Source organism: Hemitrygon akajei, chromosome 12 (genome assembly GCF_048418815.1).
Source record: "Hemitrygon akajei chromosome 12, sHemAka1.3, whole genome shotgun sequence".
NCBI classification, from domain to species: domain Eukaryota; kingdom Metazoa; phylum Chordata; class Chondrichthyes; order Myliobatiformes; family Dasyatidae; genus Hemitrygon; species Hemitrygon akajei.
Genome location: NC_133135.1, coordinates 13,694,773 through 13,705,966, shown reverse-complemented (window position 1 = coordinate 13,705,966; position 11,194 = coordinate 13,694,773). Strand labels below are relative to the sequence as shown.

The following is an 11,194-nucleotide window of genomic DNA, read 5'->3' as shown; positions in this document are numbered from 1 at the left end:
TTGTTAGGGATGAGGTTATGGAATACCTAGAGGCTCATGGCAAAATAGGCCAAAAGCCAATATGGTTTCCTGAAAGGAAAATCCTGCCTAACTAACCTACTGCAATTTTTTGAGGAAATTACAAGCAGGGTAGACAAAGGAGATGCAGTGGATATGCTGTACTTGGATTTTCAGAAGGCCTTTGACAAGGTGCCACACATGAGGCTGCTTAGCAAGATAAGAGCCCATGGAATTACAGGCAAGTTACTAGCATGGGTGGAGCATTGGCTGATTGGCAGAAAACAGAGAGTGGGAGTAAAGGGATCCTATTCTGGCTGGCTGCCGGTTACCAGTGGAGTTCCACAGGGGTCGGTGTTAGGACCGCTGCTTTTTACTATGTATGTCAATGATTTGGACTATGGGATTAGTGAAATTGTGGCTAAATTTGCCGATGATACAAAGATAGGTGGAGGAGCAGGTAGTGTTGAGGAAACAGAGAGCCTGCAGAGAGACTTAGATAGTTTAGGGGAATGGGCAAAGAAGTGGCAAATGAAATTCAATATTGGAAAGTGTATGGTCATGTACCTTGATGGAAGAAATAAATTGGCAGACTATTATTTAGATTGGAAGAGAATTAAAAATGCAGAGATGCAAAGGGACTTGGGAATCTTTGTGCAGTATATCCTAAAGGTTAACTTCCTGGTGGAGTTGGTGGTGAAGAAGATAAATACAATGTTGGCATTCATTTCTAGAGATATAGAATATAAGAGCAGGGATGTGATGTCGAGGCTCTATAAAGCATTCATGAGACCACATTTGGAGTATTGTGTGCAGTTTTGGGTTCCTTATTTTAGAAAGGATATACTGACATTGGAGAGGGTTCAGAGAAGATTCACAAGAGTGTTTCCAGGACCAGAAGGGTTACTGTATGAGGAACGTCTGGCAGCTCTTGGGCTGTGTTCCTTGGAGTTCAAGAGAATGAGGGGGGATCTCATAGAAACATTCAGAATGTTAAAAGGCCTGAACAGAGTAAATATGGCAAAGTTATTTCCCATGGTAGGGGATTTTAGGACAAGAGGGCACGACTTCAGGATTGAAGGACATCCATTTAGAACAGAGATGCATGGAAATTACTTTAGTCGCGAGCAGCTGTGGAGGCCAAGTCATTGGCTGCACTTAAGGCAGAGATAGATAGGTTCTTGGTTAGCTAGTGCATCAAAGGGTTTGGGGAGAAGGCAGGGGAGTGAGGATGGCTGGAAAAACTGGATCAGCCCATGATTGAATGGCAGAGCAGACTTGATGGGCCGAATGGCCCACTTCTGCTCCTATATCTTTCTGGTCTTATGATATAGATAGCAAGTTGTTGCCTGTGCAGCAGGCTACTCCTCTCCACTCAGCTAATGAACTCAAAGGAACGTCAGAGACCAATACCGTTTGGCAGCAGTGGTGTCACATGAATTGCCAGTCAGTGTTGAACTCAACGTAGGACTGCCTTAGGCACTCCAGGTCCAGATTTATCCTTGTAGCTTACTCACAAAGCTTCCCCCATGGGTGGGAATAGCTGTAAGGAAGCGGAGGTTTTCTTTTGCCTAGATGAGCTGCCACCCACTGTTGACATGCCTCATCTGCGCAAAGCATCTGGTTTTAAGGCACCTTTGCCCTTTCTCCTGACAGTAGAAATGGTTCCACCAGGCTTAGTAGCTAAGCCACATGTGAAGGCCAGGAGCTGGACTTGGTTGTCAGAGGCTAGTTGAGACCAAATCATTGGGAGCATTTAATTGGTATTGGGAGATTATCCTCACTACCCCCCAGCCAGCTATGATGATCTTAAGGAACCTAGTGGTTCTACTCAGGCCTAAATACCTGATTTCCTACCTAAGACCCTCTCCACTGCAGCCAAAATAAAGAGCTTTGATTGGCTTGATCTCTACCTAAGCCACACATCAATTTGACCTTGAGGGAGTCAAGGTCAGCTGCTCTGCCTACTTCTGGCGCCAATAATCCATGCCAATAATACCAATAGAGTGAATTATCTACCTGTGTGCCTTGGATACAGTGTGGGAGTCAGAAGGAAATTAAGTTCCAGTTTCTCAATGTGAGTCTAACATCAGATATTGCAGTAGAAGGAAAAGGCACAACAAGCTTTGAAAATGAAGTGGGAACTAATTTTCAAAAAAGGATATAGCCCAGAGGAATGGGATTTAGTGGGTCATTTCTTGACAGTTTTTACAATGGTCTCAGTAGATCAGTGCTGTAACACAATGTAATTCTAACACTATGGCCTGTCATTGTTCCTTTGCCGTTTCTGCTTCAGATACAATTTACGAATGACTTCTTTGTTTTTTAAGAAAATCACTGACAGTTGGATAGATAATCTCCCTGTCTCACTGCCTCAAATCTCGCTCAAGTCCTGCCTGGCGTCAAAGCTAAACTGTGCACCTACATAGCGCCTTTCAAAGCCACGGGATATTTCAGAGCCCTTCCAATCAAGAAACGACTTCTGAGATATAGTTGCTGTAGCAGTTTCAAAACAGGCTGGCAATTTGCAAGCTGAAAAGCTCCACAGATGTCAATGTGATTGAGTTTGAGCAATTTTTCCACAGAACCCTGGATCTATTACATCTTCCTGAAGTCAACAGTCTCCGATAATGATTCTGTCTGAACCACAAGACATAGGAGCAGAATTAGACTATTTGACCCATCAAATCTGCTCCACCTTTTGATCATTGCTGAATTATTTTCCCTCTCAACCCCATTCTCTTGCCTTCTCCCCATAACCTTTGACACCCTTACTAATCAAGAACCTATCACCCTCCACTTTATACCCAATGACTTGGCCTCCACAGCATTTGTGGCAATGAATTCCACAGATTCGCCCCCCTCTGGCTAAAGAAATTCTTCCTCATCTCTGTTCTAAAGGCACATTCTTCTATTCTGGGTGGTAACCTCTGGTCTTAGACTCACACCACTCTAGGAAATATCCTTTGCACGTCCACTCTATCTAGTCCTTTCCCTCCTCATTCTCCTAAACTCCAATGAGTACAGGCCCAGAACAATCAAAATGCACCTCATATGTTAACCCCTTCATTCCCAGGATCATTCTGATAAAACTTCCCTGGACCCTCTCCTACAACAGGCAATCTCCGAGCCATGATGTGAGCAGTTTTGTGCCCCGTTTCTTAGATATGGGCCCACAGGGCTCCAAACGTGGTCTGATCAATGCCTTATAAAGCCCTATTATTGCATTCTTGCTTTTATATTCTTAGAATGAATGTTTATACTGCATTTGCCTTTACGTCTCATCCAGTCCCATCTTCATTTGTCGCTGCCATTACTTTTACCTTGAACCATCACCCTCTGTGTCAATGAATTGAAGGTAGAACATAGAACATTGCACCCCTTCGGCCCGCAATATTGTGCTGACCTATCTAGTATCAATCTCACCCTTCCTTCCTATAACCCTTATATATATATATATAGGGTTCCTATATAAACCCTTGTTTATATTATCCGTGAGCCTATATAAGATTTTCTTAACTGGCCCTAATGAGCCGGCCCCCACCACCACCCCTGGCAGGGCCTTCCATGCACCCACCATTCTTTGTGTAAAAATCTTACCTCTGACTTCCAACACCCCCCCCCCCCCCACATACTTTCCTCCAATCACCTTAAAATTATGCCCCTTCGTATTAGTCATTTCCGCCCTGGGAAATTCCTGCTCCCGTCTGTCTCGGATCTTCCCTTCCCTGTCACCCGACTCTCCAGTACCTCTGAACTGAATCCGATTCAGGAATAGTGTCCGAGTGTTAAGTATCAGGTTAGGACACCCGAGTGACAGTCTGTGCTAGCCTTTGATATGTGCTGCAGGATTCGCATGAGTGGGCAGCCTGTCCCTCTGCTTAATGTCTCACCCACAGATAAGGCTCTATTTGAACAGGATGCAATTAACCCAGGACTTTGCAATAGACTGGACAGTTCACTGGCTGCAAACGAATGATGAACTAATACTGAGATCAGTGCTGCTGTGCTCAGTCATCTTTCAGCGGTCACATGACCTCTTTATCCACATTTGAGACATTGCTGCATCCATCTTAACAGATCAGACACCCTTCCAATGTCTGCTCAGTAGATGATGTAAATGATTAGTAGCAGACTGGCAAATTCTCTCTGGGCTTGTAATTAAAATAGCTTGGTTACACAAATGCAAGGAGTTGGTGTGTGTGTGTGTGGGGGGGGGGGGGTGTTGGTGCTTATTGTGAAAGGATTTGATGTGATTATATTCTCCTGATTATTGTAAGACGTGATCTTCTGCATTTCATTAGCTCCCCTCTCTCAGATGCACTTTGAATCACAATTTTTTAAAAAAAGGTCTGAATTGGGTAAAATTAGTAAGTTTACTTTGCAACATTTTACCATAATGTAGCAATATTCCCAGGCACCTCCTGAGAGAGTAATAGAGGTTCAAAGTTCAAAGTCAAAGTAAACATATTATCAAAGCATGTATATGTCACCACATACTACCCTGAGATTCATTTTCTTGCGGGCATTCACAGTAGCTCAAAGAAATACAATCGGATCAATGAAAATCTACACACAAAGACTGACAAACAAGCAATGAACAAAAGAAGACAGATTGTACAAATATAAACAAATAAACATTGAGAGCACGAGTTGTAGATCCTTTAAAGTGAGTCCATAGGTTGTGGAATCAGTTCAGTGTTGAGGTGAGTGAAATTATTCACACTAGATACAGGAACCTGATGGTTGATAAGCTTATTTCATTTAAAAAAAAGGTTCTTGAAAGGGGTTTCCTGATCTGTAAAACCAAGGGTTGAGGGTTGGGATTAGGTTGGAAGACCTGCTACAGTGTTGGGTTAAATAATTTTAATATGTACCATTATATTTATAGATTTTAAATCTTAATCTTCCTTTCTTAAAGACCCTCTCTTTGTCAGTACTGGAATTAAGAGTGAAACCATTATTATTTTCCCTCATTTTACAGAGGAGCGTTATATTTTTTATATTATGTGGGTAGCCAGTACTGGAATTATTTTCTAGGAAAAACGGAAGTAGAATTACCACATTTATTGCACTGTATCTTGTTTTATTGCAACGTAGCTAGTTGAGCCCGGGCGCTGGGACCCCGCGGAGTCCTGAAGACTTGCGAGTCCGGAGGGTTGAGTCTGCAGCATGAAGCGTGGCGATGCTGTTAAAAGGGGGGGGGGGGGAACAGTGCGAAATTCTCCGTAGGTCTGCTTCCCATCGCATCGAGTGCAATATTTGCAAATTGAGTGTGTGATTTTGTTTTCTAAGCAACCACTGCCGAAGAGCCAGGGAATGCAGAGGTGCAGGTAGAGAGCAATGGGATCGAAACCCAGGGGCAGAGAGACAGAATGAAGAAACTGGTGGTAATTTCTATACATTGTATACGAGGGGGGAAAAAACCTACTTTTTTTTAATGGCAAAATGCTCCTTTATTATGTTCATTGTCAGAATATAGCACGTAATTCGCTCAATGAAAATTAAACTTTAATGTAAATGATTTAAACTACCTTTTGAAACTCTGCATGCTTTTAGTTGAAATATCAAACTGACTTTTGTGCTTGTAATTTTCCTGTTTTGTGTGTCTGTGTGTGCGTGCACGCGTTTGTCTAGCGGCATCTAATCGCAGTGTTTTTGGGGCTTTCCACGTGTGGGACCCTGCTGGTGCTGTACGCGACTAAAGGCGAGCGGGGCGCGGACTCCAACCCACCCACCAGCGCCGAGAGGAGGAACAGTGTGACACGCGAGCTCCCGGAGCCGCTTCCAGCGTTAACTGGATACATCAATTTCATCGACCGTAAGGTAATGAGGGGGAAAGGCGCTTGATTCCAGACACCCCATGCCAGCTCGATTGCGAGGCTTAAACAGGACAGACTCGCGGGGTACCAGGGGTGTGAGGCTGAGGAGTTGCTCTGCTTTAAAGCGTAGGAAAATTAAGACGAGCAGGTTCGGCCAAGACTGTGAACGCGGGTCTCGGTCCGAAACGTAGACCGCTTATTCCTCTCCATTGATGCTGCCTGACCTGCTGAGTTACTCCAGCTTTGTGTGTGTTGCTCAAACCTGAGAACGGTTTGTAATTGAAGACTCTTCCCGCCGGCGTGAGAAGCAGTAACCAGAGAGGCGAAGCTTGTAGATGACAGCAAAACCCAAAAGGGAGGCTGAGAATATATTCCCACTGGCCGGTCAGGATATTCGCTCAGAAAGGCTGGCGGAAGCCAGTGTAACTTTGGATATAGAATTTGGCATGAAATACAAAAGTAAAATAATTTGCGAGTCTTTGGGACGCGGAATGGGGAATACAGGACTAGTAACGATGAAATGTTCTTCCTCTAGTAGAGTAGGCGGAGGTGTGTTTAGGGGCGGCAGAACTGACCGCGTGGCCACTTTATTAGGTATACAGTACCTTAATGCAATATCTAATCAGCCAGTCATGTGGCAGCATTTCAATACATCAAAGCATGCAGACCTTATCAAGAGGTTCAGTTGTTGTTCAGACCAAACATCAGAATGGGGAAGAATTGTGATCTAAGAGATTTTTGATCCTGGAATGATTGTTGGTGCCAGACTGGGTGATTTGAGGATCTCAGAAACTGCTGATGTCCTGGGATTTTCACACACAAGTCTCTAGAGTTTACAGAGAATGGTGTGGAAAACAAGAAGAAAATCCAGTGAGCAAGAGTTCTGTGGGCAAAAACGCCTTGTTAATGAGAGAGGTCAGAGGAGAATGGCCAGACTGGTTCAAACTGACAGGAAGGTGATAGAGCTTAAATAATCACATGTTACAACCATGGTGTACAGACGAGCATTTTAAAAAAATTTAGCACTGAACAGAGTCTTCCATTCCATTGAGCTGTGCTGCCCAGCAACCCACCGATTTAACCCCAGCCTAATCACAGGACAATATAACCTACGAACCGGTATGTCTTTGGACTGTGGGAGGAAACTGGAGCACTGTACCGCTGAAGCAAAATAACAAATCAACTTTCATGGCATGTGAGTGATGATAAACCTGATTCTGATATGGGTCTCTATTATCGACAGAGAGTGGAAGGGGAGCTGTGGGGGGGGGGGGGGGTCATGTTGGAAAAAAGGGAAGGGAGAGGGGAGGGAGCGGGAAGCACCAGAGGCACTCTGTATTGGTCAGTAAACCAACTGGAAAGAATTTGGAAGATGTTCAGCTTAGGTGGTTGATGGTTTGGGTTGAGTTGTTCTCCGATCTCAGCAATTTATTTGCAAATGTTTCATCTCCATGCGAGGAGAGTTGTCAGTGCACTGTTGATTGTGGTGTGACCTCCGAATGACGTAAGAGGTGGCGGGAAGTGTGGAGTTTGCTGCTGACTGTGGGGTCCCTGGCAGCGTGTCACTGCATTGAGGACCGTGGAGACACAAAGGACTGCAGATGCAGGAACTTGGAACAATAAACAGTTTGCTGGAGGGACAGTCTCGGTGAGGGGGTAAAGGATTTGTCGGTGTTTCTGTACTGGGGTTCTGTCACTGTTTTGGGGAAGGTGGATTGCTTCTCGGGAGTATTTACCAGGAGTCTTTGGGATTGATATAGCCTTTGTATGTTTCTTACAAGTATTTATCATGAGTCTGTGAGATTGGTAAAGCCTTCTGAGCCTTGGAAAAACAATATCTTCAGCTGTGCAAGGAGTGTGTTGGTATTTACAAGAGGTTTGTGCCAGCATTTCCTGCTGTTGTCATTGAGGGCTATTTGGACTAGACCAATATTTACTGTGGGCTTGAGTGTGTGTGTCTGGAGGTTATGAGGAGAACATCAGCAATTACTTGAGTTCCAGTATAAGACAGTGTTTACAAAGGGCAGTCAGTCTGGGTCAGTGTACAGTTATCCACACTACAGACACCAAGGAAAAGCAGCAGTTTTATACACAATCTGTTACTGAGGCTTGATTTTTTTTTCTTCTGTGTGATTGTTTGATTTTCAGCGCTTCAACTACCATGGTGGGATTTAGGATCATCAGACATATCAGCAGAATTAGGCCTTTCGTCCCTTTGAGTCTACTTCACTATTCTGTCGTGGCTGATCTATTATCCCTCTCAATCCCATTCTCCCTGTAACATTTGACACCCTTACTAATCAAGAAACTATCAACCTCCACTTTAAACGTACTCAGTGACTTGGCCTCCACAGCCGTCCATAGCAATGAATTCTACAGATTCATCACCCTCTGGCTGAAAGAAATTACTCCTCATCTCCATGCTAAAGGAATGTCCCTCTATTCTGAGGCTGTGCCTTCTGGTTCTAGACTCACTCACTGTAGGAAACATCCACTCTATCTAGGCCTTTTAAATATTCAAAAGGCTTCAGTGAGATTTCACCGTCTTCCCGTTCCTTCTAAGCTCCAGTGAGTACAGACCCAGAGCCATCAAACGCTCATCTTTCGGACATTAACCCTTCCATAATAGTCAACTTCCTCTGGGCCCTCTTCCCTTCATGCACATCCTTCCTTAGATAAGGGGCCCGAATCTGTTCACGACACTCATGATTCTGAATTGGTGATCTAGAACGTCTGGTAGCTTAACTCTTGTACTGCCACACTTGTTGCAATTAGCTAGAGCATCGAACTTCGGCGCTTAGAAATCATGTGTAAAAGTTAGAGCAAAGGGGGATGTGACTTGATGGAGATGATAAGAGGCAGTGGTAAAGTGGACGGCCAATGCCTTTTCCCAGAGCAGCAATGACTAATACGAGGAGGCTTGATTTTAAGATGATTGGAGGAAAGTACAGGCAGAAGGTTAGAGGTAGGATTTTTACACAGAGAGTGCTGTGTGCATGGAAAGCACTGGCAGAGGTGGTAGAGCTAGATACATTTGGGAACATTTAAGAGACTCTTAGATAGACACATGGGTGAATGTAAAATGGAGGGCTACTTACTCCATCTGCCAAGCCTTGCCTTGTGGTTCTGCATTTGCTTGCAAGTGCAAGGCTCTGGAAAAAAAGATTTTTATAGCTAGACCAAAGTAAAGACCACAAATTAGATCAAGACATTAAGTTAACTTCCAGTTGGGCAGTTTAAGCCTGGCCTGGGTTCCCATGAGATAGGGTTCTCTAGGGCACAATCTAAATAAAGTGCTTTTAAAGGGTATGGGGGATAAATGCAACAGGATTATATTTTCAGTGGTGAGGAGCAATGTGCTGAATACATCTTCCAAATCATCTTTTTCAAAAAAATTTGTTATATCCATGCAAGAGGGAGAGTGTGTGTAAGAATTGGAGCCAGTTAATTTAAAAAGGAATTGAGAATGCAATTTTTCATAGATGTTGTTGCATCTGCACTTAAAGGCTCTGAATTAAAGGTCAATTGAAGCCTTAAAGCAGGGGTTTCCAACCTTTTTTATGCCATGAACTGCTGCCATTAAACGAGGGGTCTGTGGGCCCCAGGTTGGGAATCCCTGCTTTAAAGGAAATTTTCTTTCTTCTTGGGCTCATGGCTCCCAGTGGAGCATAGACTATTGAGACCTCCTGTCTCCATCATCCAAAGTTGATGGTATGGTTGGAGTTCGTCAATGTTTCTGTAGTCCTTTGTATCCACTATACAGGAGATTGGCCTAAACAGCTTCCCCAGAGTCCTATTGGTCGGTCTTGCCCATTTCCACCTCCCATGATGGGGCATAGGGTTGGACTTTGTGAGGCCTTTAATGGCAATGCTTTGACTCAGTTTTGTCAGGCAGATTTTATCAAGATTTGGAGCTAAGGTGAGAGGCAGCGCTCAGATTAAGTTAGAGTTTTTCTCTTTGGATTGAAGGGGTTGAGAAACAAGATGATAAAATGCATAGATAGAATGGGTAGCCAAAGGCGTTTTCCCATGGTGTAATGCCTATTACAAGAGCGCATACTTTAATGAGTTTGGAGGAAAGTATTGGGGGGGGGGGGGGTGGCAGGATGACAGGTTTTTTTTGCACAGAGTGGTAAGTGCATTAAACGCACTACTGGGGGTGGTGGTAGAGGCAGATACGTTAGGGACATTTAAGGGACTTGTGGATGTAAGAAAAATGGAGGGCTATGTGGGAGGGCAGCATTGGATTGATCTTGGAGAAGTTTAAAAGGTCAGCACAACATTGTGCCTGAAGAGCCTGCACAGTGCTGTAATGTTCTGTGAATCGTGGATTTACATGTGAACATTGGAATTAAGAGCAGCAGTAGGCAATTCAGTCCTTTCAACTGCTTCTCTATTCATGAAGATTTTGCATTCAGGTCTTGTTGCCTCATCATAGGAAAGATGTGGAGGCTTTGGATCTGCCCCTGTTGAGTCTTATGAACATTTTGTGCATTTCAATGAAATCTCATTCTTTGTCATCTGAACTCGACAGATTACAAGCTTAATCTGCTCAATCACTCTTTTCCTGGCAAATTTGCCATCCGAGAACTAGTCTAGTAAATCGTTTCTGCACACCCTTTGCTCTAGTAACATGAGGAAACGAATTGAAGCAGCAGAGATGTGGTTTTTGAGGAGGATGCAAAGAATATCATGGATGAAACAAATATCTAACGAGGATGACATGAACAGAGCAAGCACAAAAAGAGAAATAATGTATGAGATCATGAAAAGGCAACGTAACTTCATTGGACACGTGATTAGGAAAGAGGAGTTAGAATGCACGGTAATTATGGGAAAGACTGAAGGGAAGAAAGCAAGAGGAAGGCAGAGACAAATGATGATGGAGACAGCAGCCACAGAACTGGAAATGAATGCCAATGAATTGATCCGCTTGACCTGAAACAGGAGTGTGTGAGCCATGGCAGTCAAAGCTCAAACTGGGCATGGCACCTGATGATGACACCCTTTGCAGAAGGTGAATTCTTTTTCAGGTAAGACAACTAAGCCTTCCTGCAGTACTCCAGATATGCTCATGCCATAGCTGTATTTAATTGCAGAGGTACATCTTTATTCCTATGTACAAATCCTCCCATAATAAACGTCAACATCCTGCTCTACCTGCATTATAAACTCCAGTGACTTGTGTACAAGGACACCAAGGTCAGTTTGAACATCAACAGTTCTCAATTTGTCACCATTACAAGAAATACTCTGCCTTTCTCATTTTCTCTACCAAAACAGATGATTGCATATTTTCCTACGTACTAAAGATTTTTAAAAATTAAAGATTAGCTTTATTTGTCCCATATACATCAAAACGTACAGTGAAATGT

The 11,194-nt window shown here is 43.7% G+C and overlaps 1 protein-coding gene across 4 annotated transcripts in view; it reads left to right on the top strand.

The window, feature by feature from the left end:
- The first annotated feature begins 5,163 nt into the window (after nucleotides 1-5,163).
- Nucleotides 5,164-11,194, top strand: part of st6galnac5a (ST6 (alpha-N-acetyl-neuraminyl-2,3-beta-galactosyl-1,3)-N-acetylgalactosaminide alpha-2,6-sialyltransferase 5a) — a 93,887-nt gene continuing 87,856 nt past the window's right edge. Inside the window, exons 1-2 of one of the 4 annotated variants that reach the window (XM_073062594.1) lie at nucleotides 5,164-5,387; nucleotides 5,635-5,823. In XM_073062594.1, coding sequence (XP_072918695.1) covers nucleotides 5,373-5,387; nucleotides 5,635-5,823 — 204 coding nt within the window. In that variant the 5' untranslated portion in view covers nucleotides 5,164-5,372. The remainder of the gene's footprint in view (nucleotides 5,388-5,634; nucleotides 5,824-11,194) is intronic. The other 3 variants (XM_073062595.1, XM_073062593.1, XM_073062592.1) reach the window with 3 other exon arrangements.